Source organism: Zootoca vivipara, chromosome 4, assembly GCF_965207765.1.
Source record: "Zootoca vivipara chromosome 4, rZooViv2.hap1.1, whole genome shotgun sequence".
NCBI lineage: Eukaryota > Metazoa > Chordata > Lepidosauria > Squamata > Lacertidae > Zootoca > Zootoca vivipara.
Window position 1 is genome coordinate 102,326,663 of NC_142587.1, and position 20,513 is coordinate 102,347,175.

The window sequence follows — 20,513 nt, forward strand, 5'->3', positions numbered from 1 at the left end:
TGGGCAGTGCCAGATTGAGGAGAATGCAAGTCCTTGGAAGCTGGGAGACTGTGGAAGAGCAGGCAAGGTCCTTCTGTCCTGCCCTTTGCTTGGGAGGTGGCATTCTGTGCACCCTCACCAGGGGAGACTTGGCTTTCCCAAGTTCAGTTGCCCCACACCAACCTGGGCCCATCCAAGCTGGCCAGCGGGGGCAATAAAATGTCCAAGAAAGAAGATTCCACCTAAACATTAGGAAGAACTTCCTGACAGTAAGAGCTGTTCGGCAGATGGCCCTTGCGGTCTCTTCCAACTCTGTGATTCTATGATTCCTGATCTGGCTAGTGTATACAAGGCGCTCTATCTACCAGAAGGAATTGCTAAAACCCAAACCTGGCCAAGAGGGAGGGTGTGAGGTCTTGGCAGAGATGCGTGATTGAATCCTGACCCTTAACTTATTATTCCTCTCAGTTTTGAAAGCAGCAGAAACTGGAGCTGAACCGTGGCTCATTCCCCCCCCCTCCCATTAAAGCAGAGAAGTGTTAGTGTGCAATAAGAAAACAACTAAGCCTAGCATTTCTGTACAGTAGCTCTGGATTTCACTTGCAGAACTGGGGAGTGTGAGTAGGGACCTCTTTGTGGGACGCTCTGTTGCCTTTGGACACAGGAGTGCCTGCTCAGCCCTGAAGCTCTCGGGATAAATGATGTCCCTCCCCTTTCATTTACTGGAACCGACTCTCTCCCTCTGGACTTCTGCTGTCTGCAGGCCTCCTTCAGGGACTCTGAGGTAGGGAGGAGGAGGAGGAAGAACATAAATCCCCCTGGTTTGCTGACCTTCAGTGGTTGCCTTCTTGTGAAGTGCTCTGGAGGAGCCGCTTTGAGGTCCATCTTCCATCAGGGCAGCAAAGTCCCGGATTGTACTCTTTATTGCCTTATGCTTGCTAAAAGCAGGAAAACGTTGCATGACCTTTTCGGTGACTGAGGTAAGGGGAATGATAGAATCATAGAATCATGGAGTTGGAAGAGACCACGAGGGCCATCCAGTCCAACCCCCTGCCAAGCAGGAAACGCCATCAAAGCATTCTTGACATATGCCTGTCAAGCCTCTGCTTAAAGACCTCCAAAGAAGGAGACTCCACCACACTCCTTGGTAGCAAATTCCACTGCCGAACAGCTCTTACTGTCAGGAAGTTCTTCCTAATGTTTAGGTGGAATCTTCTTTCTTGTAGTTTGAATCCATTGCTCCGTGTCCGCTTCTCTGGAGCAGCAGAAAACAACTTTCTCCCTCCTCTATATGACATCCTTTCATATATTTGAACATGGCTATCATATCACCCCTTAACCTCCTCTTCTCCAGGCTAAACATACCTGGTTTATGAGAAGCTACGGAGAACAGGAAATGCCCCGCCCCACCCAGCGCTTTCCTGGGTCAACTCCGTAGGCCATCTGTACCAAGGAACTGGTAAAGTAGAGTTTATATTGTTTTTCTTTGGGTCCTGCATTTGCTGTAAATGCACTTCTCATCTGTTTCTGATCCAAACAAAGTGGCTGGATCAAAGGCATGAGCCCCGCAGCCCATGCGAGGATTAATAAGGAAAAGGGTTGGGAATTAAGGGGACGCTCTTGTAATGCCATTTTATGAATTTACTTAGCAGTGCCATAGGGTGTACAGATCCAGCCACCTCCCCTTGAAAACGAGGTTGCAAAGTTGGAAAAGGTCCAGAAAGGGGTGAAGAAAATGAACTGGGAGATGCGGCAACAACTTCCCATATTTGGAAAGGTTGCAGGAGGATTCAGGACTTTTTTAGTTTAGAGCAAAGATGAGGAAGAGGCAACATGGTGGAAGTTTCTTAAATTGTGCCTGGCCTGGAGAAAGTGGACAGAGGAAGGTTCTTCCCTCTCTCTCCTAACACTGGAAGTCGCAGGCACCCAATGGAGCTGAATGATGGAATATTCAGGACGGGGGTGGGGGTGGAGAAAGCCCTTCTTCGTGCACATAGTTAAACTGCGGAACTCCCTCCCACAGGAGGCAGTGATGGCCACTAACTTGAATGGCTTTAAAAGAGGACTAGACAAATTAGTGGAGGAGGAGGAGAGGACTATCCATGGCTACTAACCAGGGTAACAGTCTTCTGCCTCCATGGTTGGAGGCAGCCATGCTTCCGAATCCCAGTTGCTGGAAACCACAGGACAGGAGACGGCTTTTGTGCTCGGATCCTGCTTGCAGTTTTCTCACAGGCATCTGGTTGGCCGCTGCAAGAACAAGATGCTGCCCTAGATGTTTAGGGGCACTCCAGCATTTGGTGTGGGTAGCAGGAGAGGATATATTCTTTAAATATTATACTTCCTAACTCACACGAGTGAATTTATTTATACAGCAGAGTAAATTCCCCCTTTTACACAGGAGGAAGTTAGTTGCAGATTTGTTAGAATTTATTGTCGCTTAGTCATTTAGTCGTGTCCAACTCTTCGTGACCCCATGGACCATAGCAAGCCAGGCACTCCTGTCTTCAAGAATCTATTATTCTACAATAATAATTTCTGTTATTCCTGGTAAGACTGCTTTGATTCCCTCCTAAAAGAATAAAGACACAACGGTCTTATTTTAATAAGAAGTTTACTGAAGTTTACATTCAGTTCACAGTTGGATCCCTGAAGGTAGGCTTTAGCATAGAGTTAGAATAGATGGTTTGAGTCCGTCCCATATGGGAACTGATCCCACATGCTGCTGGCTGAGAGCCAGCAATGCCGCCCAAGAGAAGAAATGGCATCAAAAGAGAGAAGGTGGCTGCGTGACTGGACCTTTTGTGGGGTCTGGAAGGGTCACGCCCACCTACCTGGTCACATGCAAAGGAAGGATGCTCCAGACCAGGTGGAACAGGAAGTCCTCCTGGCTGGAGCAACATCCCCCCCTGGGAGTCCACTCTAGGCAAACAGGAAATGTTGTATTTGGCTGCTTATGTTGGATGCTAATGGAAGGTTGAGCAAGCGGGCATTCTGCAGTCTCTTCTGCCTCAGACCTCCCAACGTACCTCAGCCGACTCACAGCTCAGTAGTGGGAGGACCTGGGTGGGAGCAGAATGTGTGAATGTGTGTCCACAGAGCATGCGCTGGATGCTTCTGGGCAGGGGGAGGCAGTGGCTGCTCACCTGGCTGATGCTTGCACTTCCTCCTGTTTTCTCACAGGGCCACCAAGAGAGAAACATCTCCCCACCATGGCAGCTGTCAATCGCTCCAGCTTCACCATCGCCAAGTGCATCCTGGTTGGCGTGGAAGGCCTGGAGGAATCTCAGATGTGGATCTCCATCCCCTTCTGCTTGATGTTCCTCCTGGCTCTTCTGGGCAATGGCCTCCTCCTCCTCGTCATCGCCAAGGAGCGCAGCCTTCATGAGCCCATGTTCCTCTTCCTGGCCATGCTGGCTGTGGCCGACGTGACTCTGTGCACCACCACCATGCCCAAGACCCTCGGCATCTTCTGGTTCCACGCCCGGGAGATCGCCTTTGGGTCCTGCGTCACCCAGATGTTCATCATCCACTTCCTTTTCGTAGCCGAGTCGGCCATTCTCCTGGCGATGGCGTACGACCGGTACGTTGCCATCTGCGACCCGCTGCGCTACGCCACTGTGCTGACGCCCTCGTGGATCCTGAGGATCTTGGCAGCTGCGGTGGTGAGGGCCTTCTGCCTGATGGCCTCCTTGACCTTCCTCCTACTGCGGCTGCCCTTCTGCGGCCGCAACGTCATTTCCCACACCTTCTGTGAGCACATGGGCATCGTTAGGCTGGCCTGCGCCGACATCACGCTCAATATCTGGTATGGGCTGACCGTGGCTCTCTTGACCACGGGGGTCGACACGGTTTTGATCGCCGTTTCGTATGCTTTGATCCTCCGTGCCGTCTTCCGCCTCCCGTCCAGAGACGCTCGGGCCAAAGCCCTGGGCACCTGCGGCTCCCATGTCTGCGTCATCCTGATGTTTTATGTCCCAGCCTTCTTCTCCATCTTTGCGTACAGGTTTGCAGCCAACAGCATCCCTCGCCCCGCTCACATCCTGCTGGCCAACGTCTTTGTCACTGTGCCCCCTATGCTGAACCCCATTGTCTATGGGGTGAAAACCAAGCAGATCCGTGAGTGCCTGGTTCAGCTGTTCTGGCGGCCTGGGAAGTGGCGCTGAGGATTCCAGGCACGTGTTCAATTATTTTATTTTATTTTTGCCTGTTGTTGTTGTTGTTGTTGTTGTTTACAATCAAGCACTGTGTAAATTTTATAAAATAAATGAAATGAAATTTAATTGGGATGGAGCTGTTGCTCAATCTGCAGTATCAACAAACCACCACATCCTTTTTACCGGTATTACAACTGGGTTTTTTGCTGATTTTTTCGTGCAATTGTCAATAGAAAGACAGCTTAAAATGCAAAAGGTATGACTAAAAACAACATTAAAAAAATCAACAAAATGCAGGATAATGAGACATCATAAAGGAATTTTTGCATACACTGTACATGAAACCCGCTTCAGATTGGAATTGGATAAATTATAACCCACTGGTTTATTACTGTTATTGCAGCTATTTCATTACTAATTGTTTCTCTGAAAGAGTCAGATTGTAATGGGTCAAAAATTATGATGCTGATAAGACGCATTCATACAAGCCAGACCATATTATATGCTGAAGGCACATCTATAGGCTTCATTATCCGTTTGTACAATAAAATCATGCCCAATAGCATGACAATGGTTGTGATCTTTTTATTCCCTTGTCCCCTTGGTCTTATGAGAGCATTTTTCTAATAGTTCCGTTCGCCACACTGCATATCCTACCCACGCCATGGGTAGGCAAACTAAGGCCCGGGGGCCGGATCCGGCCCAACCACCTTCTAAATCCTGCTCACAAATGGTCGGGGAATCAGCGTGTTTTCACATGAGTAGAACATGTGCTTTTATTTAAAACTCATCTCTGGGTTATTTGTGGGGCATAGGAATTTGTTCATCCCCCCCCAAAAAAATATAGTCTGCCCCCCCACCAGGTCTGAGGGACAGTGGACCGGCCCCCTGCTGAAAAAGTTTGTTGACTCCTGAGTCCTACGCTCAGAATGGTGTCTGTTCTGCAGCCTCTCATCAGCAGGCGGTACTAAAGAAAAGCTCCCTGGGCAATTGCTGAAGGTGGGAAATTGAGGACCTGCAGGGTCTCAGCACCCCTCAAAGGCAGCGCATGACCCTGCCATCACCCTGTGCCAATAACTCTCCCTGCTCTCTCCCTCTCTGACCTCTGCTCTTCTCCACAACCACATTTCAAAATTCATGGAGGGGGAAAGGGCTATTGATGACTCCTAGCCAGGATGGCTCTGCTCTGCCTCCACGTCTGGAGGCAGCGATGCTTCTGAATGCCAGTTGCTGGAAAACACAGGAAGGGAGAGGGCTCTTGAATCCTGCCTGAGGGCTTCCCATTGGGGCAACTCGTTGGTTCCTGCCTGCGCACTTTTTCCAGAAAAAGACCTGCCAGAACTCACCACGAACTTCTCCCTTGTTCTCTTATAATGGCCATGGCACCCACCCGAGAGGGGCCGGAACTGAGTTCCAGCTGAGGGGGGTGGGGAACAACCCTAGTTACTTTGAGAACAGGATACTGGACTAGATGAACCACTGGCCTGATCCAGCAGGCTCCTCCTAGGTTCTTATGTAGGTATCCTGCCTGGATGCCACCTTTGCCTGGCACTCTCTTTCGCCAATCCTTGGTGCTCGTCTCTCCCTCCATCGCACAAGGGCTCTGCTGGCAGCCTTAGGGAGAAGGTGTTGGCACGGACAGGGAAAGTCAAGGGTGGGGTGGGGGGTGGGCAGGGGTTTCCATGGCAATCTGGAGGACTCCCATCCCTTGGCATGTGAACGCCAAAGCAGCAGGCAGGAAGGAAGGAAAGAGCTCAGCCAGGTCCTGTTAATCTTTAATTCGGAGCCTGGATGCCCCAATGCTGGAATTCCCAGTCCGGAAGCATTGAGACCAGCATTTCTGCCCGTTCTCTTCCTAGCAAAGACACTTCCTCACCTCCTGCTGCTCAAGGTGAGCCAGCTGGCCTTCGCCCACGAAGGAGAGTCCCTGAGAACATCCTGAAAGTAAGTGCTGCTTCTTCCTTTGCTTTCATGCCCAGAAAACTCAAGGTGCTTAAACAGCTGCCCCTCGGGCTTGTTCTATCCTCACCGCAACCCTGCAAGGTAGGCTTAGTTTTTCTGTCAGGCATGGCAGAGGTCCCAGGACACTGGCAGAGCTCTCACATTCCCTTCCCAAAGCCCAGTGCCTTACTTACCGGTTTTGGAAAGGGCACCGAATGTTGTTGAGGGCCACAGAAAGGCCACCCTTGGGCTGCGTGTTGGACTCCCCTGAGCTAGATGGACCAAGAGGCTGGCTCCCTATCCGTTAGCTTCCTACATTCCTATGTTTGGTGGAGAGAGGATGACTGGCCCGAGATGGGGAGCAGACAATTCTTGGCCCTGAGAAACAGGGACCTGGGGCACCAGGGTTCAGATCCCCACTTGGCCGTGAAGGTCGCCCACTGAGCAATGACAGTGCAGCGGCACCGAGATCCTTCCCGTTGTGGCTCTGCTGCCAACTGATGAGGACACTCAGGGCAGGAACAAACTTCTGCGAGGCTGCGCTGTGTGTGGCCCTGGGAATGGAATGTAGGACCATGAAAGCATCATCGTTTGTCACGTGCAATGATGGGATTAGTCCTGAGCTATGGAGAGACCTATTCAAAGCCACCTTCTGGTGCTGGGTGGAGTGAAGGGCTGGACTCAAGCCTGGCTGAATTAACCGAGAAAGCAGAGTTTGCCTTCCTTGCATGAGGACCTCAGAAGAGTCCGGCAGCTGAAACAGGCCTAAGAGACCCAACTAGACGCTGCACAGAGAAGCAGGCCAAGATGGCAACATGGGGGCCCCAAGGGAGGCTTATAATTCTCCTAGGATTTATTCTTTGTGCCTCTCAGTGACCGGGGTGGGGGGTGGGGTAAGAGGGCAGGGAGTGCAGAACTTGTGCCTTGGCCCTGTTTCCAGGACACGTCTAGAACAGCCTGGGGCACCCAAATAATTATTTCGTTAATCATTTTTAAAAGCTGTGCAGAGAACTGAACACGTAAATGCGTCTTGTGCTTCTAATTTCTGGACATCCCTCCCTCCCTTCCAAAAGGCTTGCCCAAAGGCTGCCTCTGCTCCCTGATGTAACAACAGGTTGTGTGTGTGTGTGTGTGTGTGTGTGTGTGTCTATCACTGGGGTCAGAAGCAGCAGGTGGGGAAATACCAAGCGCCAAGAGAGCCCAGAGGTGTGAGAAGGTCCAAGGCGAGACCAAGATTGGCAGCTATCAAAAGAAAGCTTGTAGCTCTGAGCAATCAGGATCAGGAAGCTCTTCACACTGGCTTTCCACAGAGCTACCAATTTGGCTTGCTGAAAGAGAGTAACAGAATCATAGAATTGTAGGGTTGAAAGGGACACCAAGAGTCATTTAGCCCAACCCCCTGCAATGCAGTTGACCATCCAACCTCTGCTTAAAAGCCACCAAAGAATGAGAGTCCACTGCCAATAGGCTTTGACAGTCAAAAAGTTCTTCCAAATGTTTAGCCAGAATCTCCTTTCTTGTCATTTGGATCCATTAGTTTGGGTCCTGCCCTCCAGAACAGCAAAAAGCCAAGCTTGCTCCGCCTTCCATGTGACAGCCCTTCAGATATTTGGCTAAACATCCCCAGCTGTTCCTCATAAGGCTTGGTCTCCAGACCCCGGATCATCTTGGTTGCCCTCCTCTGCACAACTTGAAAATATCCTTCTGAAACTGGGGTGCCCAGAACTGGACACCAGAGTCAATGTGGGGCCTCACCAAGGCAGAATACAGGGGTGCTATTACCTTTTTTTAACCAAATAATTTTTATTAGTTTTCCAATTTTGTAAACAAATTCACAACAAATTAATTCAAATTTAACACAAATTTAAAGATTTGCATTACACACACACACACACCCCTTCCAAGATGCTACTTCTCCTTCCCTCTGTTACTGCTTACACTCCAGTGGTGCTATTACTTCCTTGATGTGGTCCTGTGGGCTATTGGTTTTGTAACATTTCTCTCTTTCTCTCTCCCTAGGAGCAGGAGACACCAGCGGAGAAGACCTGTCGCCTCCCGTCATCATGGCTGCTCTCAATGACAGCAGCTTTGACCCCGTCACATTTGTCCTGACCGGCATCCCTGGCATGGAGGAATCCCACGTGTGGATTTCTGTCCCCTTCTGCCTCATGTACGTGGTGGCCCTCCTGGGGAACTCGTTCCTCCTCTTCCTCATTGCCACGGACCGCAGCCTTCGCCAGCCCATGTGCCTCTTCCTGGCCATGCTCTCTGTGGCGGACCTCCTGCTGTCCACGGTCACCGTGCCCGAGATGCTGGCCATCTTCTGGTTCGGCTCCAGAAAGATCTCCTTTGACGCCTGCATTGCCCAGATGTTCTTCACCCACTTCAGCTTCATCGCGGAGTCCACCATCCTGCTGGCCATGGCCTTTGACCGCTACGTGGCCATCTGCGACCCGCTGCGCTACATGGCCATCCTGACCCCTTCGGTGATTGGGAAGGTGGCCCTGGCAGCCGTGGTCAGGGGGCTGTTCATCATGTCCCCACCCATCTTCCTCCTCAAGAGGCTGCCCTACTGCGGCCACAGCACCATGCAGCACACCTACTGCGAACACATGGGCATCGCCCGCCTGGCCTGCGGAGACATCACCATCAACATCTGGTACGGCTTCACGACCACCCTCCTGTCCTCAGGGGTGGACGTGGTGCTCATTGCCTTGTCGTACGGCTTGATCCTCAAGGCCGTCTTCCAGCTCTCCTCCAAGGAGGCCCGCCTCAAGGCTCTCCGCACCTGCGGCTCCCACATCTGCATCATCCTGATGTTCTACATGCCCGCCTTCTTCTCCTTCCTCACCCACCGCTTTGGCCACAACATCCCCAGCTGCATCCACATCCTGCTGGCCAACCTCTATGTCATTGTTCCTCCCATGCTCAACCCCATCGTCTATGGGGTGAGAACGAGGCAGATACGGGAGCGAGTCTCCCATGTGTTCTCGCGGACAGGAAGGGGGAGGTGCTGCTGCTAGGCGGCAGTGCTTGGAGCATCAGCCCCCCCCCCCTGAGATATGCCTGAGATATGAAGACCCTCCTTCATGAGAGAAGGAAGGTGGGCTGCTGAGAAATTGGGTGAGCAGGAAGCTAAGGTGAAATTCTTACCTGGCTCTCTGCTCTCAGTTTCATAGAGCTGGGAAAAGTCCAGAAAAGGGCAACCGAAATGATCGAGGGGTGAAATGACTCCCCAACAAGGAAATGTAGCAGCTTTTGTGACTTTTTAGTTTACGAAAAAGAAGAGTAAGAGGTGCCATGATAAAATTATATGTGGCATGGAGAAAATGGATAGGGAAACGTTTTTCTCCCTCTCACCTAACGCGATGGAGATCTAATAAAGCTGAATGCTGGAAGATTCGTGGCAGATAAAAGAAATGACTTTTTCGCGCAGAGTTGAACCGTGGAACTCACGCCCACAAGATGGAGTGATGACCACCAACCTATAAGAGGATTAACCAAATTCACGGAGGAGAGGGCTATCCATGGCTCTGCTCTGCTTGCACAATCAGAGGCCCCCATGCCTCTGAATCCTGGTTGCTAGAAACCACAGGTGTGGAGAGGGCTCTTGAGCTCGGATCCTGCTTATGGCTTCTCATTAGGATACCTGGTCAGCCACTGTGAGAACAGAACATGACACAGACCTAAGCCGGCGATACTGAAAGTCCGTCGTTGGGAAGCATCGTCGTTAAGTGGTAGAGCACCTGCTTGGAATGTAGAAAACTTAAGGAACTGGGGGGGGGGGGAGTGTCACGGAGTTCAGAGAATCCCATTTTATGGTTTTGACATTGTTTTTGTGTACAATTTTCTTTGTTTGTGGTTGTTATTGTATTGGTTATTGTGTGTTTTTGTTTTGTTTTTGTTATTTTTGTTGAAAATTTAATAAAAAATATTATATATATAGATAAAAGAAGGCCCCCGTTTCAATTCCCAAGGGCACTTCCAGGCTGAAACCCATGACAGCCACTTCCAGTTGGGGCAGCAGAAGGAACAACCCTGAGCTGCGTGGCACAATGGTGTGACTCAAGAGAAGGTAAAGGTAAAGGGACCCCTGACCATTAGGTCCATTCGCAGATGACTCTGGGCTTGTGGCGTTCATCTCGCTTTACTGGCCGAGGGAGCCAGCGTACAGCTTCCAGGTCATGTGGCCAGCATGACAAAGCCGCTTCTGGCGAACCACAGCAGCGCGCGGAAACGCCGTTTACCTTCCTGCCGGAGCAGTACCTACCCGTATATTTCGGTGTATAAGACGACTGGGCGTATAAGACGACCCCCAACTTTTCCAGTTAAAATATAGTTTGGGATAGACTCGCCGTACAAGAAATACGACCCGGCGTATAAGATGACCCCCGACTTTTGAGAAGGTTTTCCTGGGTTAAAAAGTAGTCTTATACGCAGGAATATACTTGCACTTCATGCTTTCGAACTGCTAGGTGGGCAGGAGCAGGGACCAAGCAAAGGGAGCTCACCCTGTTGCGGGGATTCGAACCCCCAACCTTCTGATCGGCAAGCCCTAGGCTCTGTGGTTTAACCCACAGCGCCACCCGCGTGGCGACTCAAGAGAAGGCAGCTTCTAATGTTGAATCGGTAGCCGGGTGATTTTCTGGGCGGACCCACACTCTACATTCAAAGCACATTCAACACCCATTGAAAGCACATGACTCCCCCCAAATAATCCCGGGAAGCGTTGCTTGTGAAGGGTGCCTTGCAAAAGGGAAACCTCAAGAGCTCCGGTTGTAACAGTTGAGTTGAAAAGGACCCTGGCAGTACATTCAAAAACAGCATGTTGGCTTGGGTTTTAGTTTCAGGACGTTCTTCACAACTCTGACATTTTGGATGTGGTGGGAACCTTTGGGGAATGCGAGGGGGGAATTCTGGACTGGGGTCAAATGGATGGATGGGCCTTTCAGCTTATGCTAAAATGTGGGCTACATGAAAATATAACCAATAAGATGCAACACACCCATGCTCTTTTATTTTATCTGTTTTTATTGTGTTTTATTTTATTTTATTTCGTAATTAAATTTGTATACCGCCTTCCCTCCAAAGATCACAGGATGGATCACAGCATAAAAACAGAAAATGAGAAGGCAAAATACATAATAAAACAAACACAACCCAGCAACCCCCCCCCCCCAAACACACGTAAAAGACCATAGAATGTTAATGAGCCCAGGGCCTGGTTGAAGAGGGACGCTTTCTCCTGGCACCTAAAGGTATGTAACAAAGGCACCCGGCGAGCCTCCCTGGGGAGAGCATTCCACAAGTGGGGAGCCATTGCAGAAAAGGCCCCGTTCTCGTGTTGCCGCCCTCTGGACCTCTTGTGGGGGAAGCAGATGAGGAAGAGTCTCAGCTGATGATCACGGGGTCCAGGTCAGTTCATAGGGGGAGAGGTGGTCCTAAGCCCTTTGCGCCTCTGTCCATATGGTGTACACCAGGTAAGAAAGCGAGGGAATTCGGGTTGACATTTCTATTTGATCCACCTTGTGTTCAGCATGCTGGCAGTTACTGCAGTATTTTCTTTTCCAGATCTGTATAAATATTTGTTCAACCTCAAAAATACCCCGCTGTACTTATGCTGCATGTCATACTCCAGATCTGCATTGACACTGGATAAAACCTTAGAAATGTAGGGTTGGAAGATACACCAAATGCCATCTAGCCCAACCTCCTGCAATGCAAGAATCACAATAGTAATGACCTCCAAGGAAGGAATCATAGAGTTGGAAGAGACCACAAGGGCCATCCAGTCCAACCCCCTGCCAAGCAGGAAACACCATCAAAGCATTCTTGACATATGTCTGTCAAGCCTCTGCTTAAAGACCTCCAAAGAAGGAGACTCCACCACACTCCTTGGCAGCAAGTTCCACTGCCGAACAGCTCTTACTGTCAGGAAGTTCTTCCTAATGTTGAGGTGGAATCTTCTTTCTTGAAGTTTGAATCCATTGCTCCGTGTCCGCTTCTCTGGAGCAGCAGAAAACAACCTTTCTCCCTCCTCTATATGACATCCATAACCTCCCAAGAGAGTCCTTTCCACAGCTCCAACTGTTAGAAAGGTCTTCCTCAAACTTAGTCAGAATCTCCTTTCTTGTAACTTGAATCCGTTGGTTGCAGTCCTACCCTCTAAAGCAGGAGAAAACAAACTTGCTCCCTCCTCCATGTGACAGCCCTTAAGATATTTTAAGATGTCTCTCCTATCCCTTCTCAGCCTCCTCTTCTCCAGGCTAAACGTCCCCTGCTCCCTCATAAGGCTTGGTCTCCAGACCCTCAATCATCTTGGTTGCCCTTCTCTGTTATCATCTTTCTCTCATTGTTGGGGGAGGAATTCTGGGCTGGGTTGGGCTACCGAGTCCCTCTTGGGTCACTGGGCCTAAGGCAGTTGCATCTAGCGACCTCAGCGCTGACATCACAAATCACGGGTTCCACACCAGAAGGTTGTGTAGGGCCTCTGGGCTGGGGGAGGGAGGGGGTGTCAAGAAGAGGGACCCCACAGCTTGCGTGGTGACAGAGCAAAGGACCACTTTGGAGTGCGATGAGAAGCCAAGCCTGACTTGAGTCTTTGCTTCTTGCTCTCAAATCTTGGCAGCATTATGGTCGAAAGCCAGAGAATCCCGGGGGTCGACCTCAGAGCCGCCGAGCCCCAGGTTGTTCGGATCATCGTGAAGACTCCGTGGCAGAAGGAAGAGTTTCTGGTCCACAGGGATATGTTGGTGCGAGAATTCAAGGAACATGTTGCCAGGCATTTCTCCTCTTCTCCTGACCAAATTGTGCTGGTGTATGTCGGAAGGATCTTGAAAGACCACAAGACCCTTGGCCAGCATGGCGTCCACCTAGACCACGACGCAACAGTCTACGTGGTCGTCCGGTCTCCCCGGGGGCGCCCATCCAGGCAGGCTTCCGCCAGCCCTACCAGCACTGCCCCAGATCAGAAGCCTCCTCGGGGAGGTGCTTTCGCCAGCGACGGCCTCCGGGAGCTGACCGCCAGCCTGGGCCTCAACACGGCCAACTTTTCAGAGTTCCAGAGCCAGCTGATGTCCAACCCAGACATGATGGTGCAACTGCTGGAGAACCCCTTTATCCAGAGCAAGCTCTCCAGCCCTGACCTGATGAAGGAGCTGGTCACCAGCAACCCGCAGGTGCGGCAGGTGATGCAGAAAGCCCCTGAGATCAGCCACGTCTTCAGCTCCCCAGAAGGAATGAGGTTGGTGGTGGAACTGGCAAGGAACCCAGCGGTTGTGAGGGAGTTCATCAAATCACCTCCCCAGGCTGCCACTTGTCCTGGAAGCGTCCCTGGCGGAGACAACAACAGTGTCCTTCAGGGTGCATTCCCTGAGGCACAAAGGGGACTAGGGCAGAAGGCCATTCCCAAGCGCTGTGGGGCAAGCCCCTTGCCAGGATCCCTGGGGGGCCACCCACCCACCTTTGACCACGGTGAAAGGCTTGAGCGGGCCCGAGAGAGGCTGCCTTCTCCCAGACCTTGGCCTCCAAAGCCTGGTGCCCAGAACGGCAACGATCCGAGCAACGAGGAAAGCGGCGCCTTCAGAGGAGAGACAGGACAACTCGCCTCGGCTACTGTGAGGAACCTCCTCCACCAAATCATAAAGCACCTCATGCAGAACCTGGCATCTGGCAGCCCCTCCAGGAGCAGCCCCAACCCGGAGGTGGTGGCCAAGATGGTCCGCAGGAACACCTCCGTGTCCAGGAGCCCCCGGGGGCAGGCGGCCCCACAGGTCCCAGACCTCCTCCAGCAGATTCAAAGCACAGACATCCTGTTGGCCAACTGGAGCCCCAAGGAGATCCAGGGGCTGGTAGAAATCCAGCAGAGGCTGCAGGCCCTCGCCACAGACGAGCCGGCAGCGGAGAGGCGAGGCAGATCCGAGCGGCCTGCGCGGAGGGCGCACTCCATCACTTCCCTCTGCGACGTCCTGCCCCCCGTCTCCAGGGCAGGGCGCCAGGATGTCACCGCCCAGCAGATCTTGGAGACTCTGGTGGGCGCTGACTTCTTAGCTGGCATGAAGACTGCCAGCCGCCTGCGGGGCTCGTCTGCGCAGCCGTCCTCCAAGCAGAAGCGGACGTACAAGCTCTGAGGCGGAGGGAGAGGACGGAAGCTGAGCCATCCGCAGAAGGGAGGCTGGGCGGACTCCTGCAGCTGCTGTGCCGATGCGGGAGCTCTGCAAAGGCGTGGATTACATGGTTTGTGAATAAAAGGCTTTAAATCTTTCAAAAAGTCTCCTCTGTTGGCTTGGGGTAGGGAGGTGTGCCCTCCAAGCACCCCAATTTCCCAGGGACGGTCCTGGAATTAGGAAAGTCACCCCAGCTTCTGATTGGATCCCAGAATGTCCCTAGTGCCCCTGCCGGTGCTGTCACCACCAAGCCCATTGCCTCTCTGTGGCCTCTCCTCCCTTGGGTAGATCATGGCAGCTGCTGAAGAGCGGGGGAGGATGAAGAGAGGCCACCACTGCTAAGGCCCTGCCTGCATGATGCACCAGCTCTGGGGTGCAGGCAGAAGGCAGAGCCGCCCTGGGCATAAAGAAATGGGGAGTGGAGCACAAGGAGTCTTGACTTTTTTATTTAAAAAAAAGGAAAGGAAAGAAATGATTTGTGTGTCCGCATCTAAATTTATTTATCAGTGTGCGTTTTTCTTTTTGTAAATCTACCAAAGAATAAAATGGGGATCAATGGGTTTTCTCACGACGGTAGAGGGTGTGTGTGTACTGTGTCCTGCTGCTGGTGGGGGGATGCTTGCAAGCTTCCTCCTTCAGATAGGAAATGCTTGGGGGGTAATAATAATAATAATAATAATAATAATAATAATAATAATATATTATTTATACCGCGCCCATCTGGCCAGGTTCCCCCAGCCACTCTGGGCAGCTTCCAACAAAATATTAAAATACAGATATCCCATTGCCTCTCTGTGGCCTCTCCTCCCTTGGGTATATATGGGATATCAACGAGGGTCATTTGGGTGTGTGTGAGAAAAGTCCCTATTTTCATCTGAGGAATGTTGGGGGTATGGTATGGATGCAATTTGTTCTCGGTTTTCTTGTTTCATCTTTTTGTAAAATGTTTTGAGGGTGGGTTTAAAAACAACAACCACCACAACGATCAAGCGGTGTACATTTTTTTTTAAAATGAAACAAACCATTAAACAAAGTCTATAAGAACTTAAAAAGCTCCTGCTGGGCCAGGCCAAAGAGGGGGCCATCTAGTCCAGCAGCCTCGTCTCAGCGGCCAAAGTGCTTCGGCTCCTAGGAGCTGGGAATCCCTATGGCTTCAAGGCTGCTGTCAGGGTTTTTGCGACTACTCTTGAGTGACGACCCTCCACATGCTTGTCTTTCAGGAACTTTTATTGGTGCACATTATTTACAGTGAAGTGAGCTGCTGGTTTCATGTCTCATCAGTCCAAATCAGAATCCGACACTGCGCCCTTTCGCGACCTGGACCAACATAAGAGTCGCGGGACAGCGAACCTCCTCCCCTTTCTCCTTCTCCTTAATTCCGGTGTCGGGGGGGGGGGGAGAGGTCTTCGGTCCGTCTGAGTCCCATCCTCTCTTTCCCCCTCCCTCTCTTCCTGCATGAGGAGCAGTGGCTCTTGGATGTTGCCAGAGCTCTGGCACTCCCTCTCCGTCTCCTGACTTTCCCCTTCCGACCCTTCGCTTTCATTACTGCTGGGAGATGGGCTGCTCCTGATGATTGGGGGGGGGGCTGTTCCCTATAAGCCCTCCCCCTTACAGCTGCTCTGGAGATCAAGGTGGACACTTTGGGACAAAGGATGGAGATGGAGAAGGAAAGACAGAGAATTGATGTGATAGCCATCTTCAAATAGGCTGAAGGGCTTCCACATGGTGGGTGGAGCAAGCTTGAACCGATGGATTCAAGTTACAAGAAAGGAGCTTCTGAAGATACATCAGGAAGAACTTTCTTGACAGGAAGAGCTGTTCGCCAGTGGGACAGTCTCCCTTGGGAGGTGGTGGGCTCTCCTTCCTTGGAGGTTTTCAAGCAGAGGTTGGATGGCTGTCTGTCATGGATGCTCTAATTGGGATTCTGGCATTGCAGGGGGTTGGACTTGATGACTCTAGGGGTCCCTTCCAACTCTACAAGTTGAGTCTATGATTCTCTGCAAACGGGCAAATACCCTGGTTCAAATCTACGGCTATCTGTGAAGCCCACTGAGTCAGGGTGGGGTTCTTGGGCCACAGAGTTTGGGTGTAGGAAAACATGCCCACTGAGAATGTCTGGAGAAATCCCAGACTCCCTCGAACCCAAGGCGCAGGTGGGAATGGGACCTGACTATAATGCAAGTACTTTACTGAGATCTCCGTGCAACAAAAGAAAAGACCGTTTAGCCTCCAAGAGCAAACTAAGGGTTATGCTGTCCTTGCCTTTTAAAAATTCCCCCTGAGCCTGAGAAAAGTGGGTCCCAGGAGGTCTCTTCTCCTCCACCACCACCACCACCTGCCTCCAAATCCCCCTCAGGACTCCCAAGGAGGCACAGGGCAGCCAAAGTTCCTCAGCTCCTTGGCACCCAGCCTCCTTCAAATGCTGCTGCTGCCTGGGGAACCCAAGACCCACCTCTATCTCAGCCTCTGAGCTTCTCTGTTTGCTGGGACTAAAGGCAGGTGAGAACTTGAGCTGCTTCTTGCTGCTGCCTTCCAAGGAGGAGCTGGGCAAAATATCTGGTGCAGGTGTGGTTCAAATCTGTTGGACGGGGGTGCTGAAGGGATCAGCCCAAGGGCTGGGGGGGGCAGTTTAGACTAGGAACGTGTGATCAGGGGCAGGCAGGGCCCTTGACATTGCTGCCCAGTGAAATTAGAGATCAAGAAAAGACAGCTTTTAAGGAGGACAGGAAACCATTTGCAGAATGTTTAAAAAGCTACTGTAAACATATTAAAACGCAGGTAGGATTTGAATAATGAGCAGCAGCAAATGACGACTTTTGGAATAGTATGGAGAGAATAGGGTGCAGAATAAGTTATAATATGCAGCAATATTAGAAAATATGTGGAACCACAGAAGGGAAGTCCAATGTCAGATGGAAATTATGGAGGGATTAAAGAGGTACATGCATTAAACTTGCAACCTATGGAAAAATTACAAATGAATTTTTTAAGAAAACACATTGCTGTCAGGTGGACCCTCTTCAAAGAGATACAGAAGTGTTTTCGTACACCTTTGAGCACCTGCCGTGCCATTCCTCTTAAAGTCAGATTAACAGAACACGAATGCCGGAGGGAGGAAAGGAAGGAGAGATTTGACAGCCGAATGAGTTCTCTAGACAACATGTGTATTATTTATTTATTATTTGTTAGCAGACACAAAGCTTCCTTCTTCAGGGGTGGGCAGGAGAGGAGACCCACCAGACCCTCTGCAGGGTTCCCACATTCTGGCTTAGCTCTGTGTTGATTCTGCCATCTATCTTCTTAAATGCCGGAAGCACAATACAAAAGCGTACCCAACTTTTGCTGGAAAAAATCTCCTCTTGATGTCCTATGCTCTCCTGGTGTGTGTGCTGGAATCTTTTGGGGGCCTGGTGGGGAGCTTTTATCCTACTAGGCTTTTCAGAAACTCATTTTTTCATGCATTTCAGCTTAAGAAACAACATTTCAAAGAGGGCATCTGTTCTGCTGTCAAACAGCTCTTGGCCTCAGAAAGTTATTTTTATGCTTACTCAGAATCTCCTTTCTTATCGTTTGAATCCATCAGTTTGGGTCCTCCCCTTTGGAGCAGCAGAAGACATGCTCAGGATTTGTTCCGGATCCCAGTATATTTTATTCCCTGTGAACTGCCTTCCACCCCTAGCACCTACTAGGGAGGAAACAGATTCCTGCTTCCATCCCCCACAGCTACCAAGAAGCCCTTCCGAGGCCCCAGATGCTGCCAGCCAACCACAGCTCCTTGCCCCCCCCCACCTACATCTTGAAGGGCATCCCAGGGATGGAGGCCTTCCACATCTGGATCTCCATCCCCTTCTGCCTGATGTACATTGTGGCTCTGGTGGGGAACAGCACTCTGCTGTTCATCATCTTCACCGAGCGCAGCCTCCGCCAGCCCATGTACCTCTTCCTCTCCATGCTGGCCGTCACTGACTTGCTTCTGTCCACCTCCACTGCTCCCAAAATGCTGGCCATCTTCTGGTTCAAGGCTGGGGAGATCTCCTTCGAAGGATGCCTAGCCCAAATGTTCTTCATCCACAGCATCTTCATCGCCGAGTCAGCCATCCTCATGGCCATGGCCTTTGACCGCTACATCGCCATTTGCGACCCGCTGCGCTACACCACCTTGCTGACTAATTCGGTCATCCGGAGAATTGGGCTGGCTGCCATGCTCAGAAGCTTCTGCGTGATTTTCCCGGTCATCTTCCTCGTCAAGCGCTTGACATTCTGCCAACGCAATGTCCTCCCCCACACGTACTGTGAGCACATGGGCATCGCCCGGCTGGCTTGCTCCGACATCACGGTCAACATCTGGTATGGCTTCATGGTGGCCATCTTGGCGATCGGTGTGGACGCCTTGCTGATAGCAGCATCGTACGCTCTGATCCTGAGGGCTGTGTTTCGGCTCTCCTCAAAAGACGCTCGCCTGAAGGCGCTCAGCACCTGTGGCTCCCACCTCTGTGTCATCCTCATGTTCTACACACCTGCCTTCTTCTCCTTCTTTGCCCATCGCTTTGGGCATATCCCAGGCTACATTCACATCCTACTGGCCAACTTATATGTCCTCATCCCTCCCATGCTGAACCCCATTGTTTATGGGGTGAAGACCAAGGAGATCTTGAGGAGAGTCACCATCTTGTTCCACCAATGTTTCAACAGGCCAGTTACCTAAAAACAGCTCCCCATTCACTGAGAAGGAAAGTGGCAGGGATGGAGGGCGATCCAGAGAAAGCAGGGAGCCAGGCTTCCATCTGATGGATTCATCTACATTTTTCAATATACCAAGAGTAACCACAGCAGTGCTGAGCGCAGCCCCCTGAGCTAGGTCGTTGTCTTGCCAAATGCAGGGGGTTCCTTTAATGAGATTCAGAAGCAATACAAACACACGTGAGTGAGAAGATTAAAGATTTTATTCTAAACAGCAAGCATTATAGACATTACCAAGCAAGCACTTCCATCTGCCACTGGGAAGCCCTCAAGAAGTGGGGAAGTGACCCCAGGTGGCCTCAGGCTGCATGAGCTTCTGAGAGCTATGCCCCCAAACCATTGGATTTATAGATAGCTAACTTGTTAGCCTACCTGCCTTGCCCGTCTAGCTAGCGCAGATGATTCCTTAGCTAGCCACCTCTCCCAGTGTCTCACTTCAAAGAAGGAAGGTGCCCAGCACTGTTACTTCCTTCCACAAATTAGGGCATTAAAAGGCTGTTCTCAGCCATCAAAGAGCAGAACAAGAGATAGAGAGGGGAAGTAAAGAGAGGCAGGGAGAGGCGACCATGTCAGATCACTCAACTCCTCGAAATGCAAATACCTTCCAGAAAAGATTGCCCCTACAGTCGTCTTCTGCATGTACGGATGAGCTCCTAGGTACACTGCAGTGTGTGTGTGTGTGTGTGTGAGAGAGAGAGAGAGAGAGAGAGATGTAACATTTATTTTGTGCCAGTAACATGATGTTGTTGGGGACGTAGGTGGCGCTGTGGGTTAAACCACAGAGCCTAGGGCTTGCCGATCAGAAGGTCGGTTGTTCGAATCCCCGCGATAGGGTGAGCTCCAGTTGCTCGGTCCCTGCTCCTGCCAACCTAGCAGTTCGAAAGCATGTCAAAGTGCAAGTAGATAAATAGGTATCACTACAGCAGGAAGGTAAACAGCGTTTTCGTGGGCTGCTCTGGTTCACCAGAAGCAGCTTTGTCATGCTGGCCACATGACCTGGAAGCTGTACGCCGGCTCCCTCGGCCAATAATGCGAGATGAGTGCTGCAACCCCAGAGTTGGTCACGACTGGACCTAATGGTCAGGGGCCCCTTTACCTTTACCTTAACATGATGTTTGGTGCAGTGCAGTGAGGAAGGTCTTGTCCAGAGGATGGAAAGGTAAGGATTGTTTAGGGTGAGGGAACTCATGGAATCGTAGAATTGTAGAGTTGGAAGGGGCCACAAGGGCCATCTATTCCAACCCCCTGCAATGCAGGAATCTTTTCAGAGGCTCATCAGGCACAGGAAAGGGTTTGGAAAAGGAGAGAAATGTATTCTGTTTATCTAGCTCACTATCCCTCTGTCTTTGGAATGTTATCGCCACCCACTGTCTGAGGAAAAAAATCAATAGAAATGCAATATTCAATTTCTAACCCTAAAACAATCAATGCCAAGCGTGACCAATATAATGCTATCATAGAGCAGCATCTATAAAAAGCATTAAAATCCAAAGGGGAGAGTAAAAGAGGGCTGCTGTTTTCTAAGCTGAAA

General features: G+C 50.9%; 5 protein-coding genes across 5 annotated transcripts in view; all 5 read left to right on the forward strand.

Moving 5' to 3' along the window:
- LOC148686099 (uncharacterized) overlaps window positions 1-20,513 on the forward strand; it is a 580,325-nt gene that overhangs the window by 181,986 nt on the left and 377,826 nt on the right. The window lies entirely within an intron of this gene.
- On the forward strand, window positions 3,192-4,145 carry LOC118085039 (olfactory receptor 52B2-like). The gene has a single exon (XM_035115295.2). The coding sequence runs from the start codon at window positions 3,192-3,194 to the stop codon at window positions 4,143-4,145; it is 954 nt and encodes a 317-aa protein (XP_034971186.2).
- On the forward strand, window positions 8,141-9,504 carry LOC118085041 (olfactory receptor 52B2-like). The gene has a single exon (XM_035115302.3). The coding sequence runs from the start codon at window positions 8,141-8,143 to the stop codon at window positions 9,098-9,100; it is 960 nt and encodes a 319-aa protein (XP_034971193.1). The 3' UTR covers window positions 9,101-9,504.
- LOC118084892 (ubiquilin-1-like) lies at window positions 12,710-14,206 on the forward strand. The gene has a single exon (XM_035114985.2). It carries the CDS (start codon window positions 12,710-12,712, stop codon window positions 14,204-14,206), a length of 1,497 nt encoding a protein of 498 aa, XP_034970876.2.
- LOC118085042 (olfactory receptor 52B2-like) lies at window positions 17,994-18,947 on the forward strand. The gene has a single exon (XM_035115303.2). It carries the CDS (start codon window positions 17,994-17,996, stop codon window positions 18,945-18,947), a length of 954 nt encoding a protein of 317 aa, XP_034971194.2.

What these genes read in the sequence shown, in the direction of transcription:
- LOC118085039 (XM_035115295.2), top strand. Translation starts at nt 3,192, where the DNA reads ATGGCAGCTGTCAATCGCTCCAGCTTCACCATCGCCAAGTGCATCCTG.
- LOC118085042 (XM_035115303.2), top strand. Translation starts at nt 17,994, where the DNA reads ATGCTGCCAGCCAACCACAGCTCCTTGCCCCCCCCCACCTACATCTTG.
- LOC118085041 (XM_035115302.3), top strand. Translation starts at nt 8,141, where the DNA reads ATGGCTGCTCTCAATGACAGCAGCTTTGACCCCGTCACATTTGTCCTG.
- LOC118084892 (XM_035114985.2), top strand. Translation starts at nt 12,710, where the DNA reads ATGGTCGAAAGCCAGAGAATCCCGGGGGTCGACCTCAGAGCCGCCGAG.